This window comes from Dendrobium catenatum, unplaced genomic scaffold (assembly GCF_001605985.2).
Source record: "Dendrobium catenatum unplaced genomic scaffold, ASM160598v2 fragScaff_scaffold_1593, whole genome shotgun sequence".
Classification (NCBI taxonomy): Eukaryota; Viridiplantae; Streptophyta; class Magnoliopsida; order Asparagales; family Orchidaceae; genus Dendrobium; species Dendrobium catenatum.
The window spans coordinates 85,745-103,713 of record NW_021320055.1 but is presented as its reverse complement, the minus strand read 5'-3'; the positions used below and the strand labels follow the sequence as shown (position 1 = coordinate 103,713).

Here is a 17,969-nt window from a genome sequence, read left to right as displayed (position 1 = left end):
ATTCAAATCCCAAACAAAGTTCAGTGTTATCTGAAAAAAAAATGAATGAAAATAAGTTCACTTTGACCAAAAAAAATAAAAAGTGTATTCTAGCACATATAATTACAAAACAATGTTTCAAAAGAAGAAAAAACCGTTCCTTATAACAATAAAGGCTTCGTTTGAGACAGTTTTCTTATTTTTTTAGTATAAAAATTTTAATTTTTATATAAAAAACTGTTTTAAGAAACAGTAAGAAAGCCGTCCTAAATAAGTACCCTGCCTTTTGGGAACTCATACAGCAACATCTAAGAACACAAACAGGCCCTGCGAGATGAATATCGCTAAGGATATCCAATTCTGGTTAATGGGAAGTTCAGTTGTTATGCAGCTTCATTAATTCAAGTTGTTGCCCTTCTTTCATCTGACAGCAACAAATCCAATCTTCTCCACCTCTTTCTTGAAATGCTCGATATAGGGAAATATTTTGGCCACATGAGAACCATAGTAAAGTGAAAATATTTCCTCTGCTCGCATTATGTCACATAAAGCATCAGCTGGATTGCCTAAAGAGAAATCGATTGATGCGAGCTTTATCCATTCATGAGCAACAGTGATGTGTTTTGTGTGGTATAGCTTTTCAAGGATCTATCAAAACCAACGATAAGTCAAATAAAACTATTAGAGATACGAGCAAATGCCAAACATTCATACTATGACATATTAATTATCTAAGAAATTCATACTCTCTAAGGTTTCGTTTGGGATGGCTTTCTTACTGCTTCTTAAAGTGATTTTTCAGTACAAAAATTAAATTTTTTGTACTAAAAAGTTGCTGCAAGAAGCAGTAACAAAACTGTTCCAAACGAAGCCTATATTTCTTGTCACAACGTCGGTAAAAGCCTTGGGAGTCTTTGCTAAGGTTTTGGGTTCAAAACTTGTCTATGCGTTAATAAATCCCATCATGCAAACTAAGAGTTGGGCAAAAAGAACTCCATATATAATTAATGTAATAACTTTGATGCCCATGATAAATATCAATTATTTTATTATTAACAACCCATTACACACCCTATCATAATTCTTATGATGATCATCATTATGAACATCAATAATCATTTTATTCACATAAGCATTATAATCATTATCATGATCCTCATGATGATTATCAGTGCAATAAGAGGAATTAAAAATCAAGATCTTATTCACAGCATGTTACCTAAAATCATTATCAATCAATTGAAAAAAAAAAAAGATGAGCCGTGCACATTATTTAAGAAATACAATATTAGATTATTGTATATTTGTGGAATATTTAGAATCTTAGAATTTTTTTTTTTGTTATTTCTTCACATGTAATAACTTTTTGGGTTATCTTGTTTCCTAGTTTTGTTGCTAAGGGTCTTGAAAGTGGTGTTAAGATCTTGGATCGACTATCGCTTATGCCATAATAAATCTCATCCCGCGGACTTTAGGGTGGACCAAAATTTTCAATAAATAATTATTGTAATCATTTTGATATTGATAAATATAAATAATCTTATTATTTAGGTAAGTATTGTACAGTAACAAAATTCTTATAATGATTATTATTATGAATATCAACAAACCTATTATCCAGTATTATAATTCTTATCATGATCCTTGTGATGATTATTGTTATGATAAGAGGTATCAAAATGACAATCTTATTTCCATCATGTCCACCAATTGAAAAAATGGATGAAGCATACAGGTATGCAACATTGTTTATGAAATATAACCATGGATGCAAAATATATCATGATTACTAAAGGATAATGTTTCCCATCCTTGTGCATATGACCATTTGATGCAGAACCAAGAAAAAACCAATAACAAGATTACAAACCAAGACTCAACACCAAGATTTGGGACGTTCATCATATAAAACACTTCAAGCAAGCTCGTGGACAACCAATAATCACTTTAAAATCATGGTAGAATAATTAAAAAGTTTAAATTAAGGTTTTTTGATGGGTAGATGGGTCGTACCAGTCAAAGAGGCAAAAATTTTTTATAAATTGTTTGAATTTAGGACCACTCTACTTTCCTTATTTGAACCATCCGAATTTTCATGTATTTGAAAGCTTTAAATTTTATTTTATTTTTTATTTTCTTTCTCTTTGTATTAGAATAAATCATCAATCAATGTAATAGTATTTTATTAGCTCCCAAGGCTTTCTAAAATTATCTAGGTTTAGAAAAGATCTATAAGTAGGACCTTTTATATTTTTTAACTCAATGAATAAAAATTATTTTTGTTTGTGCAAATTTTATGTGAAAATGTTTAATGACTACTCAACTATCTGGTGATGCTTGGTGGCTGATCCCATTAAACCTTTGGTGAGTCTTTAGTTATCTTTTTTTTATCAGTATTTTTCATTTTTTCCGACACAATTTTTATCTCCACTTCATAGCATCTAGCTTAGCTTCCCTCAACCCCAAAACACATCCAATCTCTTCAAAACTTTTCTAATATTCTGCTACATCCCTCATAACTTTTCAAGGTCTCATCCACCCTTATAACTTCAAAATACCCTAGCCAAAATCTCAGTATAGGGAGACAATTTCCTGCTTTTAGCAACCGGATTAGAAATATCATAACTCCTTATCCACCCATTCAAAATCTATAAAAACACTACCATTAGTTCCCTAATATCTCAAACTTTTGATCTAGAACTACTCATTTTTCTCCAAGGAAAACTTGCCCTTTAATAGCTAGAAGTTTCAGCACTAAATAATCCAAACTCCAAATGCTCGTTTCACCATCACTTAAATAACTTTTTCACTACTACCCAAAGAGGACACCAATCACATTATTGACTTCGATAAAAATATCCTACAGAACCTACATTACCGTCACTCATATTATGTTGATAATACTCAATCTCGCTCTTCCCTTACACAACTACACCGTTTAGTTCCACAAACTCAACTTACTTGATGACCTTATTCTACTCCATACACTTCGCATATTTCATTAACCCTAAAAGCTCCACCAGCCACAACTCAATCCAACTACCTCAACTTTCTTATGTTGATGAGGATTACAAGTACTCCCCATGTCTAAACTTGAAACTCAACCTAAATGTGATGATGTGTTTAATCCAAAGCTTGATTTTGTAGCAAAAAAAAAAATTCCTCTTTTAAACATGATTTTGTGCCAAAGGAAGAGGATGAGCCAAAGCTAGGATGGGAAATTTTGTTAGAGTTCAATGCTGCAACTGAGCCAAAGGAGCCTTCAATCATTGTTGTTGCTTCCGAACCATTATGGATGAAGATAAAAATTGTTCCCCGATTTCCTACTATTTTCCGCTCCATCACAGGTTGACTTTAATTTTCCAATACTGCCACCTGACTTTAATTTTCCAATACTGCCACCATCAGGTTGTTATACAAGAGGTCATATGCAGTGGCATAGAGCTCTGTTTAAAATTGCGCAATTAGAGGCGCACCTCAAGTATTTTGGGAGTTTTGATAAACTGATATTTTGTGTTTTTGTACTTTGGGACATAATTTTATTGCATCTACTTTCTTATTTTCCAATATTGCTATTATTTTCCTGCTAAAATCCTTAATTTTTCATTTACGCAATTCTGTGTTCGTGAGGCTTACGCCTCAGACCGCCTCGAGGCTTATGCCTCGCCTCACGGACGAAAACCGCCTCGAGGCACAGTTACGCAATTTTAAACCTTGGCATAGAGTGTGAAAATATCTAAATTCTTCACCAGCTGTTCAGGCTATTATGTAGGATGCCAATAGTTTCTTATATTATTACATGCTTCTACACTATTATAAGTCAACTTCAACAATCATCATTGCCACAGCCATACTCCACTCCCATGAGACCCTTGCAAATTTTATTGATCTTATTCATGATGCATATACCTTCATGATGGATGTCAAAGCTTCCATGATCACTAAACTACAATGCCTGCCCACTCCAAGGTGAACTGAGAGCGATCTATGAGCCTGTTCTGCGACCACAGTCACTAACGGACACTAACTATTTAATTTTTTAGGGAAGAGTTTTTCGCACCGCAGAATGTTTAACGTAAAACACAATCATTTGACATATAATACAGATCCACTGTCCAGATAAAAGCACTAAACATCATAGAAATGCATACCTCCATGGATGCTTGGCAATGCTTTTTTGCATGCGCAAACTGACCGATCATAGCAAAGGTTTCTGCAACGTCATCCTCAGCCTGCGGTGTCATCAAATTTTATCTGTTAGGTCATATTCAGCAAATATTGTTTGATCTTGCTTGATGAACTGCTAATAGCCAGACCAGACCACAAGAGGATTATCTTAGGCACAAAATTTAATTTACTCAAAAAAATATCAAATGTATGAATTAATCTGTAAATTCAGCTAACCTGAGCAACAACCTTGCTGTATGCATGCTTAACAGATCTCAGATCACCAAGTGATATCAGGATATCAGAGATTAAACTATCTTTAGCTACAAAGGAAAGTATCAAGTCCTTCAATCTGTGAGTTACAACACTAAATCAGTTGATCGCCAAAAAAGTAATAAAATAGTTTGTAAAGTTTTGAGAATGTAAAAAGATAATACCTGCAAATATCTGACAGAGAATTATTAGATGCTGAGGTCGATGATGACAAATCAAGAGATGAGCAGCAACTCAAGCAATTACCGGGACCTATTTTCTGTAATGTATCTTTCTCAAGAAGAAAATGAGCCACCTCACAAATGTTCATTTTATGTTCCTGAAACTTTGAAATATATATGAAATGACATTAGTAAAATTGATCGATTGATACTAGTTACTGTAAGAAGTAATATTCAAGAACAAAATATAAACGTTCAACATTAAAGGATGGAGAATTTAGTGTAAGCTAAATTACCTACCACAGGCAAAGAGAGCTTGCTACAATAAGATGCAGCAGAAACAAGCCAAGAGTCATCCTCAAGTTTCTCATAAGCCCTGCCCAGGATTGCACCAAGACAGTTGGGCTTAGAGCACCTAAAAGAGTTGATTACAAGGTCAGATAAATTAAGCTCTGAACATGCAATGCAACGGCATTTGAAAAAGTACTGATCTTCAAGCATCTTTTGTCTTTCTTGATGATCAAGTTCGCCAATCTAATTGACAGCACAGAAGTTAAGGTGAAAGTGAAGGACAACATTGGAGCTTGTTAATCTAAAAAATAGGATGAAGAGGCTGAATTACCTGTGGGCCATAAGAGAGCTCGAGCGGGTACCATGTTGGAACATGTTCAGTGCAGCGTAGGTGAAGTGTGCGCGAAAGAAAATATGCATGGACATTTGGCTTGCATGAGTGATTAAATAAGCTTCCCCTGGAATAAATGGCTTGGCCAACTCGAACCTGTGAGGTAAGCAAAGCATATATGGAAATGAGAAAGAAAAGAAATAATCTTAAGGCTAAGCAGCGAAGAAAATTAACATGAATAAGTGTTGGGAACCATAGTCCAACATATCTTTAGCTAAAATTGATATACTTAAATGATTGGACCATCCACAAGGTCAGATTGGTAAGTTCCCTTGCAATGACCTTGGATATTATTTGCAAAAGTATCAAAGCCACTGTTGTTCATTTTTCATTGAAAAAAGATATTTCATTTATCATTTATTGTGCTGATTCAGAAGTAACCAAAACAAAAGGAGATCATATTAAGCAAAGAGGATTTTAAAGCTTTCCCGCTTCAACTAAACCCAAGCAAGTCCCTTGGCTCAAACTAGAAGCATTAGATTTTCTTCAAATTCTGATATGATCACATGATTCTGTTAGATCGGTCCAGCCGGTCTACACGGGACCGGCTCACGCATAATAGAGGCGGAAATCTTCCGTCTCCTATATGAGTCGTTCGTACCACCCACGCCACCGAGCCATTTAGGAAATTTGAATGTAGGGACTGTTTAGATATTTCCTTTTGGATTGTATGCATTAAATAGTTTGTTTTCCTAGGGTTGTGGAATCTTGAATTTGGCTAAAATTGGAGATCTCTTAGGTTTACGTTTTTGGGCTCTAGCGGCGTCTAGAGATTTGGGAGAGATAGATCCTCCTCTCGAATAGAAGATCAATTGTATCTTGTTAATTTTCTTCCGTTAGTTTGATTATTGCAATAAAATTATTGTTTTTCTTATTTTTTTCCTTTGGATTTGTGGATCATTCTTGCTGTTTTCATCAAGATAGTTAGGTTTTAATTGGGAATTCCACGTATTTCCTAACAGATTCTCTTGCCATATATGAGTTAACATAGATGACCAAACACTCGAAAGAACATTGAAATCTTCAGTTTATAGAGACCGAGAAAATTTAATGAAGTCCCCAAGTCCTTGGATATTTTAATTAATGCAAATATGCAATCAAAATTTGGTAAGACCTGAATACTACTAAGTTCAGCTTTAACACACTGATGTTAACTCATTTATTGTCTCAATCTCATCATTTGTCCCCACCATCCTATATCTAGTAACATTATTGTTGATTAAGGGAGCGGGAGCGAAAAGATGAAAGTAAATAATTTAAAAGCCTCATTCCCTTAAACCGAAATCTATGGTTGAAATCAAGATTATTTAGATTCTTTTCTCCAAATTACGATTTTTAAACCATTAAACAAAAATATGGCTTGACCAAAGAAACTTGAACCTTGATCAACTTGAAACCATATAAGCCAAAATGCATGCAAAAACATAAAAATTTTGCAACAAATTCCTAAAACAAAATGACATAAAAGACCATCTAAAAACCTAGATACTCAATTAAACGGCAAAGATACTAGTACAACCTTCAAATGAGCAACAAAGCTAAGGAAAATTTTCAGTCAATTCATTAGCCATTGTGGGTTTCTTGCATCTCTTCCAAACATATTGCTTCTCACAGAAACGTAGTAATTTGTTGGCTGAATCAAAACCAAAATTTGAGACAAAAAAAAAGGATGAAAGTTATGCAGGAGAACTAAGGAATTACTCAAATTAATATTATCAAAACTAATAGGGTTATGGGGGATACTGACCGCCATAAACATGTTTACAACTTTCATCAAGAAGAAAAATTGTTTGGTCGACCATCATGCAGAACAAGAATGAACCAGTATTATTGTTGTTACTTCTAATGCATAGATACAATAATGATGTAACATGTGGGTTGAGGGAAATGTCCCTAATGCCAAACCTCATCATTCATCTACAATCTCTTATTCTTCCTCAAAATGAAATTCAAACTATCATCCTTCAGAAATATTAAGACGCAAGGGTAGAGACTATCAAAAATTTTCGCTGGGAAGGATAGCTTTTAATTCTATTCATTTGCGCTAAGTTAAAAAGTTACGGAAGAGAAGAAGAAACATACCTGCTCAACAGTAGAAGTAAAAGCATTTCCAATTGCAGAGAGGTCTGATGATTTTTTCGACAAATCAGGCTCATCAGATGATTTCATATGCACAACTGCCATAGAATTCACCTTAATCTGGGATATCAGCAAAACAAACTGCGAAGAAAAATTGCGGAATGGTGACTATTTATCAGGTATAGCAAATGCAACTGAAATTATACAAGAAACTATTCAGGCTTAACCAGAGGGTAGAGAATGACCAAGTTTATCATTCATAAGAAAGGTGCATATATGTAATTATTGAAACAAGGGGAGTTTGGTAAAGGTTAGTGAATGACCAAGTTGAAGATCCAAATAAATCTTTTTTGACTCAGTTACCCTTCCACTTTCTCTTTACAGCTTTAACACTTCACATATTCCTTATTTCTATGCTTCAAGATATTATTATAAATAATGTATGATACATATTTAATAATATACCCTAATTGGATAATATAAAGTTCATGCCCTGCTACCTATAAGCTAATAAGAGTTAAGCCAATTGGAAAAAAATGTTAAGAAATGTTCTGTATCAGCATACCTTGGAAATAGAAGTCTCAAGAGATGGCAAATAATGGCGAAGACAACAAGCCAAGACCAGGGCATATAGATGCATCTCCAACTTGTGATCAGGAGGAATTTTGTTATAACTGTGAGAGAAATCCTAATAAATCCAAAATGTGATGAGACATTTCCTTGAAATTTATCAAGAATAGGAAGGCTCAGAAATATACCATAGTTTCAATATTCTTATCCAATCCTCCAGAAAGTTTTCTCTTCTCAATGGACTTCATCATGACTCTGCCAGCTAAAACTACATCAGGTGGTAAAACAGCAGGCCAGTGTGCGCCTCCACATTCATGAGTATGTTCAGGCAGGTCACCACCATTTTCACGAGCACTATGATATAGTGAGATGCTTTCTGTAGCATATTTCCAAAGTTCTACTGATAAATTATTCTGAAAATTAGAAAAATCATTGCTCCTGACAAAGTTACAGCCCACAGCTTGTTCTAAGCAATGCTCGGAGCAGTAAAGTGGTATTGTGCATGATCTGCAGAACAAAGGATCTGCAGGAACTTCATTGAAGCAAAAATGGCAATGTGTTTCGCGGCAAGACTTTGTAATAATCTGCATAACACTGTGGGAAGTAAGAAACAACTAATAACTTCAATATAAGAATGAGAAGTTAGTGAAAAAGAATGACTTTATTCCTGAGAAAGAAATGAGGTTTCGTTTGAGACGGCTTTCTATTTGCTTCTCAAAGCAACTTTTTAGTACAAACATTTTTCTTTTTTACTAAAAAACTATTTTATGAAGCAGCAAAAAAGCTGTCCCAAACGCAGCCTTAATCTACTGGGTAGCAGACTTTCAAGTATATGCTCGTGTTTACAAGGGAAAGAAAGAGCAAGAATAAAAAATGTACTCAATGCTGATTAAGGGAATAGCAAACCGCAGCAAGAGGTTCTTCGGTGTGAATTAATGAAGCTGCAGGAATGTCATTTGAAGAGACCATTCCTCTGGCTTTATCTGGTGTTGTAACGCAATGCAGCTTAGTATCGGCTGTAACAAAAAAATATTTTGCTTAGCTTATTTTGAATAAAGGCACATACTTTTAGGAATCATTTGACTAAGAAATTATCAGTTTCCCATGTCAACAAATTGCATTCAAATATACAGTGTGATTTCAAGGAAAATCTAAGAAAATTTATTTCTACAGTTAAACATTGGTGATTTCATGAAAATAGGGGTACCAACAGAAGCGAAACCGGATACTAAACATTTTAATAATTTTATCTAAATTAAAATTCGCAGGACAAATATTGTTCTTCAAAAACAAAATTAAATGATAGACTTCTAGAATGAATTCAACAAGAAAGATACAATACTACTTTAAGTTAAATATTCATAGTTCTTCCAAAAAGTTAGGACAATCTAAGACATTAAACAGAAAAAAATTAAAAAAAAAATTCTTATAAGTACCATTCAAAACCAGTATGGAGGCTACCCCTGACAAAATATAAAGGAAGACAAACCAAAAATTTAGAGGTCTGAAGGAAGGGAGATATTAGGGCTGCAAGTGAACCAAACGTTCGACGAGCTACTCGTTGTTCGGTTCGATTAAAACTCGTTCGTGATCGTTTAATTAACTAAACAAACAAACTTGAACAATATTTTAAATATTCGATTTTTAAATAAACAAGCTTGAACACTACTGCGTTCGGCTCATTTACGTTTGTGAATAACATCATTTGAAGTTCGTGAACAAGCTCTACATTAAGCTCGATTCGTGTTCGATAGTGAACTTGTGAATAAGCTTGATAAAAATAATTAATATTTGATTATAGAATTAATAAATATAAATAATATAAATAGAGCTCGACATTAAGTTCGCGAACATGCTCGATGTAATCGTTTGTTAGGAAGCTCGATAAAGCTCGTTTGTTAAGTTAATGAACATCTAAAAGTAGAGCTCGTTTATAGCTTGTTTATGTTTGTTTGTTTAAAGTTCGAAAAGCACTAAACGAACGAATATGAACCGAACATGAACACTCATTAATTTAAATTAACCAAACATGAACACAAACAGTTAAGCTCGAACAAACATGAACCAAACTTGAACAACCTGATATTAAATGAACACAAACATGAACACTCACATACTCGGCTCGGCTCGATTCGTTTGCAGCCCTAGGAGATATTCATAGTTGTGGAGAATTTACGAATAGGACAAGTGTTTACAAGAGGGTGTAACAGAACATGTTTAATAGGGTTATTTTGGTCCAAAGTTCTTCCAATAAAATATTATGAAGCAATGAAGGAAAGAAAAAGGAAGTACCAAGCGCATGAGAGGTCCCATCAATACGTATGCCAGCATCATCTTTCAGCAAGGAGAGACAAAAACTTGCTGCTGATCTCTTTGAGCAATTCCCATTTCAGTAACAGAGTTGTTTCTATTTATTAACATAAGTTATATGTCCTAAGCACAAAGATCAGGTGGTCAATATTGTCAAATGAATGTTTATTAAACTTTAAGTGTCATTATGCTCCTAATTGCGTGGTAATTATTCAAGTTTATCATAGAATCCCTGAATTTGCTCAGTTTGATGACATTGTTGCAAGATATAATGTAGAGGATAAAGTAAACAATTAAACAACCCATGCAGGTCTGGATATAGTCAGCAAGTATGATTAGATTTTTAAAAAATAAAAAACAGAAAGAAAATGTGTTATATTAAAAGATGAAACAATACCTAAAACATCATGTAATTTCTCATTTTTCTTTGTATAATCTGACTCATTTGTTGCCTTACTGCGATGAGGTAATAGCAACTGAATATCTTCCTTTATCTGGGTTTTCCCAGATACAGAACCTTCCATAAACAAAGAAATCTGTAAATCACATATTGCAGCTTCATGCCGTTGGAGTGAAGCATTTGCCTTCCCTCTCCTGTACCAAGCCTAAAATTAAGGCGAATTAAGCAATGAAAATAGTAATACCAATTGCAGTGAGAAGCAGAAAATGTACTACTACAATTTACGGTGGAAGACAATAGCTACACTATACGATGGAAACTGAAAACTGCCAACTTCTGATCCGTTTCAGTGGAACAAGAATACAAATCCATATAATAGTGACAAAGCAAAGAGCAAAGCAAAATTACTAAAAATAGCAGAAAAGTTCGGACTTAAACATATTACCAATTGCCATGTCTATAATTAATTAACTTTACAAGTCACAAATCATGCAACTCTTTTGCCTCTTTGAAATCAAAATCATCTTAGGGTCCAAAATTTGTTAATGTAGAACTACAATAAGAAACACAGAATAACATAAAACACTCAAATACAATCTCTTCATTTTTATATTTTCTATGAAACCAAAAATGCTAAGAAATCCATCTAGATTGTAATGTAATAGCCTCCTACTAGAAATAATACATAGAATTGGAAAACAAATCAATAACAAAACCAATTGGAAATCATGACCAAGTATTAATGATACATTTAATAGATAGTAATTGAGTTTATAGGTCATAAAGACTATTAGTTGTTTAATATGTAATTATAAGAGAGTATATGAGTTAGTACATAATGATAGAGTTGGTTATGTTAGGGTCAACAAGTTTAATGTTAAAGTGGGTTATGTTACTATGTTGTTAGAGTGACCATTGTATCCTTATATTTACCTACATTTGGAGTGTATTTGGTAGGCAAAAAAGAACTTAAATACCTCCTTAACTGAGTTATTCTTCTTCTTCCTTATCCCCCTTCTCTCAATCTTGCAATTTATATAAATTTCTGGCGAACTACGTACTATCAGCTCCATGAGCCTTAAGGTTCGCTATTTTGATTTTAAGGATAACAAATATATGCTTGGATGTTCTAATATGTTAACTAAGTGTTTCAAGTAGATTGAATTCATGGCAAATTTAATTCAACATATTCACAGGTTATATGATATACATACCAACTTAATGACTAAAATAATTGTGAAATCACTTCAAAATGGATCAAGACAAGTGCAACATAGCATACTTTGACAACAAGCACACAAATAACCTTTCTTACAAAAATTAAAATTCATGTTTTGATTTCAATTCCATTAAAATCCATAAATATTATTTTGAGTTGAAATCATACTTTTGGTACATATTTTCATGATAATTTAATATTGCATTATTTACATTTTATCATAAGGTCCTTTATTTTTTGAAACTTTCCTAATTTAAATTTCATGTTGCATCATCTATTATCCATTAAGTTAAAAAAAAAATTATCAGAACAATGCACTGAAAAAAAAGAAATTTACAAAAAGTACTGAAATCAACAATATCCCTGACTGGAACTCAACTTATTTTTATTATGGATAAGGTATATCATTTCATGGATTGGAAATGTAGATTTGATATATCATTCTCAGTAAATATGTCATAAAAATAAAAAATGGGTGTTGTGATGGAGTAAAATATCACTATGAAATCCACTAAACTAGATATCTAGAAAAAAAAATTAAGGCATACCAAAGGAGCCTACTTAAACAATCATTTTGAAACCTCATACAATAAAAAAAACAACTTCTTAAGTGCTGTGATTAGTGTCCATGTTTATATTAAAATATCAATACCCTAAAAGCATAGATATATTGTATAGATATATCATATATGTGAATGAAATAACAGACAAGCTAATAAATCCAGTAATAATTGCAAAACATCCGAATTTACGCAAGCCAAAAAAGTATGTAAAATAAAAAACCCACAGAACAACAAAATGCTATATGGATCATGCAAATCGAAATTCCATGCTATTCACATGTCACCACTTAATAAATTCTTGAGAAATAATGTAGCTACAAAAACAAGAAATTGAAGACACCAATATTGTAATAACCCAAAGATATGAAAAGCGTTTTAAATGAAAAATATGAAGTTCTAAATTTCTAATTGAATCACAGCGCTTCGGCGTTGTACATGTGAGCATTGCGGCGCCAGAAATTGCCGCCGCAGCGCTGGTGTCTTTGTTCTACAGTAAACCTAAATTTTGCAAGGGGCACTGGGACTGAGCACTGTGGCGCTAGGCCACTAAAAATATTTTTTTAATATTTTTTTTCCTTAAATCCACCCCACCTCTCTCACCTCTCACTCACATGCTTTGGCCGGGAAGGAATCATAGGAGAAGGGGGGAGAAATGGAGAGAGAGGACAGAGAAAGCCCATCGGGGCATTTTCATCTACCGTTCCTTTTACGAAAAGTATTTTGATCATAATAAGTGACAATCCTCTTATCTCTATTTTCGATGATTTTGATTTGTATGGATTTATCTCTCCTAAATTTGTTAAATCTACATTATCTCCTGATTTTATAAGCTTTCACGGCATAACTTTTGATATATTAAAATTTTGATCATTTTGAATAATTTGATATGATTTTCTTGCATTTTCACCAGTTAAATTTGTGTATAGGATTTTTTCTATGAAATGTGTGGGGAAAATGTTTACTGAAATTGAAGTGAAAAGTGATGAAATGTGATTGGTGAGATGTACTGGACTGTCAGACGTGCTGAAATGATTGATAGGTACTGGAATATAATACTGATTTGACTGAGCAAGGAAATGATACTATATTGATACTGATGTTAATCTGATAGAAAAATGAGTCACTGATTGATATCAGATATATAATATGATAACACTATAACAATACAACGATTTCAAAGAACGATTCAGAGTTATAAGGAGATAGAGATTGATGGAGTTATAAAGAACCGGGGCAACTGTCACGTGATTCAAGGGTAGTTATAAGGAGTTTATTGATTGAGAATCATACGAGTGACTGTTTAGGAGTCATAAGTGCGAGAGCAACTGAATATCTGAACACCACATTGATACTGATTACTGTTATTGATTACTCATTATTGTTACTGATGATATTGATTACTATTATTGATTAGCGATTACTGATATTGTTATTGTTGTTGAGACTATTCACAATTACTGATACGGATCACTATTATTAATATTGTTGACTGCGATCTGATATGTTATAAACTGAGCAATTTGTACAGATAACTAGCATAGATATTGATGCATATATTTATTTACATGATTTACAGCATATTATTTCTCTTTTATATTGCATTGATTTCAGTAGTAAGATTTTAATTACTTGTTGGCTATTAACTCATTACGTGGTTTAAATGATTTCAGATAAGGAGCATGCAGCTTGAGTTATGTATACGCTGATGCTAGCATAGTTTTATTTCAGTTCTTTAGTTTATGTATTCTTTTGTAGCCATAGTGACTAGTGTATATATCATTTTGGACTCTATTGATATGATCTAATTTTGGACCATGAAAATATGAATTATGTTTTCCATTGTTTATTGGTTTTCTTCTTTAATGTAATTAATAAGCTCAGGATGTTGAAATTAATCATATTATTAAATGAAAGATAAAAGAAATATAATGTATTGGACATATACTAAAAAAGAAAATTCTTTCACTTTAAATACCGGGGCATCACAAATACAACAATGAAGAAAATAGATAGAGACACATACATGTAGTGCAGATGCACGATTAACATAAAGAGCTCCAACTAACTTATCATCCATACCATCCATGTCCATTGGTGCATACCGCAATGCCTGTTCAAGAAGGCCATGATGTGTAAGTAGCAACAGCAACTAGATAATAAACGAGGGACTAAAGGTTGCAATACTAGCAGAGAAACGAGTAAAAACAAATTAAAATTTGGTACTGAAGTGATCTGAACTGCTGATGTGAGATGATTGCAAGATTATGCTGATCAAGATTACGAGTTTAACATGCTAAAATTATAAAATAAAGATCGCACCTAGTGCAGTACTAATCCGCTTGATAAAAGCAGCCTTACCGAAGAATCACAGTATCGTAGAGAGTATGTTTATGTTAAACAAGGTAACCTAATCGCTGCATCTCATACGGATCGATCCTAAATTTGTCCTCTAAGAAAGTTAGGTCCAGTTCGATTGAAATCGAACATCACTTTTGTTTCCTTTCAATCTTAATAAATATGTCCACAAAACGGTCAAAATAACCATCCTACCCTAATTTCTTTGAATAGAGCTACATAAGTAGGGAATCGCGACAACCTTCGAGTAAAAGGTCAAAGCTTTAGCATAGTCTCCCTCTGAGAAGCATTCATTTCCTTTCTTCTTCCAATCCAAAGCTGACTCCTTACTCTTCCGACAAAGAGCCACTCCACCAGTTAATTGTCCAATAACCTGAAACAGAGGGAGACAAAAACGGGGATTGAAGTAATGAGACCGTTTCAATAAGCACAGAACAGCTGAAAAGGGCTCTCACTCTCTGAAACTGGGGCAGAAGCTGGCAGAATTCCAGAAGTGAAGAGCAAGTTAGGTCGAGGTTATCTGAAGTGCTTTGGCCGATAAGCAGCTTTAGGTCATCCGGAAGAAGAGATTTGAGCGTCTCCATGGAGTGTGACAACCGGAATTCTACCGTGTTTTAGGGGTGTTTGTATGCAGGATTTGAGCAGGATCCTATTTGAGTTAAATGCTACTTGCACCCAAAGTCCGAAACAGCCCCTCTCTCCTCTTGAAGGCAAAAAGAAAAAAAAACTGAAATTTTAAAAATGAGCCGCCGTTCAAGCAATTAAGCGTAAAAGCAACGTGATTTAATCGAAATTGAGGAAGAAGCGTAAATATACTTAAAAATTGCGTTTTTATAGGAAACGTAAAACAAAATTGCCTTTGTTTTTTTGGTGTTGCTCCTGCACATCACGCGTATGCTGTGTTCCCAGGCGAGCGGTGGAGGCTGTCGATACGGAGCTTGGCCACCAACTGCTAAGTATAGTACCGAATGTTTCGTTCTGTGGTAATGTAAGTTTTATTTGGGACATTTTTTATTATTATTTTATGAAATAGATTTTTAGTATAAAATTTTTAATTTTATAATAAAAATTGTATTAAAAAATTATTTCATATTGTGAAAATTCATACATATCATCCTGATTATTCCTTAGAAAATTTTAAATTAATATCCATCGTTAATTTTTTTTAATTATATTCATATTCCTTCTTCCATCTTCAATTTGAAATGGCACATTTAGTGTTTATCTATCATTCCATCTGCTCGTGAAGGAATATCATGTTGTTCTTCCTTTCGTTATTTCTTCTTCGTATCAACGCATCCCTACATGAAATGGCGCATTCCTTTCTTTCCTATACTTGAGAACAAATGTCTGTATGTTCCATTCTTCCTATCGTCTATCAATGCGATTGTCTTGCTCGCCAGATTCCAACAAACATCCTATTTGAAAAGGTGAACTTACTAACGCCTCTTTTTAATTTTTGAGATTTTTATGGACTTCTACTTGGCTCTTCCTTTGCATTTAGCTTATTCACCAACTTCCCGAGTTTGTTTCACACTTTCACTCACCCAAGACACCTGTGTCTAGTGCTTCCTCTTTCGTTAGTATAAAAATTATCTCAAATGAAGCTTTAAGTTGTGGATTCAGTCATAGATGGAGTTGATCTAATCAAGTATATTTTATTATAAATCAGTCTATTTCATAAGGTTAAATTTTTTTATCTAAGTCGACTAGTATTTGTTTCATCTGAACTCGACCCATTTATTGTATAGATCATGCATTTTTAGATCAACACAAATTTAACTTTTTGGGTAGATTCAAATGATTATCAAGTCAATTTTGGATCAATTTCAAATTTTTAGGTCAACCTGAATAAGACCCTAAAATTAATCTAGATAATATTTCAACTCGAAATTGACCCAAATAATAATTAGGCCGACTTAAACCTAAATTTTTTGGTAAGATTAGAGTGGGTTTGTCAGGTTGGATGAATTATTGATCCTTGTCAGTCAATTATGCCCGTGAGTAAGGTTTATTAAGCTTATGCTAATTATTTTTTAATTCAAAATTTTATAATGATTTATCAGTAATATTTTATAAGTTAAATTCTATATAATCTTTATTTTTATATTTTTATCATATATTTTTTCATAGTTAAATTTATAATCTTTTTTTTTTATATTTTTTTTATATATTTTTCATTTTAATTAATTTGCTTTAATTTTAATTTTATAAATATTTAACATAAATTTAAAACTAATATTTTTATTTTCATGCATACTAACCCTAAATTTCTATTTCATAACTCCCCAAGCTTTGCAAGCTCGCCCATATTATGTGATTTACTTATACTAATATTCTTGTTCCTTACAACTTCTTCTGATTTATCACAATCAAATGGGTGATGATCACCACAAATATGAAATAGACTTACATAATCACAAGAAGAAACTAGTTAGCAACTATAAACCCAACAAAATTATAAATGAGACTAAAAACATAAATCATTAAATTAAAAAATACAAACACTTCAACTCCACATAAAATACAAGAAACAACTTAAAATACAACCTATCTTAGACCTCCCCATATTCATCATCATTGTCTCCTTCTTCTTCATATTCTCTTCCAAGTCTGGGACTAATTGGATAGGTCAATGATTAATTATCCACTCAATGCATATATAAGGCCCGAAATGAATAATTATTAGGTGCGGAGTGCAGATGGGGAGAGCACCGTCTGCACAAACACAGGGTACCAAGCGGTACCTAGTGGTACCCAGCGGTATCGAACGGTACCTAGCTGGATTTTATACTAGTGTGCAGACGGTTCTCCCCGTCTGCACTCCGCACCTAATAATCTCTCCCCTTGAAATACTTGCAAGCTGGCCTCTTATAGTGGCAGAGGAAGTGGTAGAATGGGCAGAGTGATCAGTGTCCCAATGATGGGAATGACATAAGAATCAATTTTGAAAATAGTAGTGAAATACTTGCAAGTTGGCTTCTTCATTTCATCGAATTCATCTCATCTATACACATGGGCGGATCCACCCATAGCTTAGGGTGGGCAAATGCCTACCCTCAAAATTTTTTTTTTAATATTTAGAGGGGAGATTTTGAAATATTTTGGGCATTTTGCCCCTCCTCAAAAATCTTTTTTTGCCTTACTTTTATCAATCCTAAGAATTTTTGCCAATCTCTCACAAAATTTTTTTTTTGCCCACCCTAAAAAA

General features: G+C 33.3%; 1 protein-coding gene across 5 annotated transcripts; it reads right to left on the bottom strand.

The window, feature by feature from the left end:
• Positions 1–42: 42 nt before the first annotated feature.
• Positions 43–15,734, bottom strand: LOC110104315 (SET and MYND domain-containing protein 4). 5 transcript variants are annotated; one of them, XM_028700773.1, is made up of 15 exons: positions 15,616–15,734; positions 15,214–15,461; positions 15,000–15,131; positions 14,427–14,513; positions 10,619–10,826; positions 8,818–8,927; positions 8,100–8,495; positions 7,907–8,029; positions 7,345–7,482; positions 5,203–5,358; positions 4,881–5,114; positions 4,584–4,744; positions 4,384–4,498; positions 4,131–4,211; positions 43–627 (listed from the first exon to the last, which is right to left on the bottom strand). In XM_028700773.1, exons 2-15 carry the CDS (start codon positions 15,340–15,342, stop codon positions 400–402), a joined length of 2,298 nt encoding a protein of 765 aa, XP_028556606.1. In that variant the 5' UTR covers positions 15,343–15,461; positions 15,616–15,734; the 3' UTR covers positions 43–399. The 5 variants fall into 5 exon arrangements, with proteins under 5 accessions (XP_028556606.1, XP_020689022.1, XP_020689023.1 ...); XM_020833363.2 differs by having other exon boundaries at positions 15,575–15,722; XM_020833364.2 differs by having other exon boundaries at positions 15,214–15,485; positions 15,575–15,699.
• Between the last annotated feature and the right edge of the window lie 2,235 nt (positions 15,735–17,969).

Bases quoted from the DNA above. Each gene is read 5' to 3' on its own strand.
- LOC110104315 (XM_028700773.1), bottom strand. From the start codon at position 15,342: ATGGAGACGCTCAAATCTCTTCTTCCGGATGACCTAAAGCTGCTTATC. The intron at 7,483-7,906 runs GTATGCTGATAC...TTTTCTTCGCAG, and splicing joins TTGAGACTTCTATTTCCAAG to TTTGTTTTGCTGATATCCCA. The intron at 628-4,130 runs GTATGCATTTCT...TGGTTTTGATAG, and splicing joins ATTGCCAAGCATCCATGGAG to ATCCTTGAAAAGCTATACCA.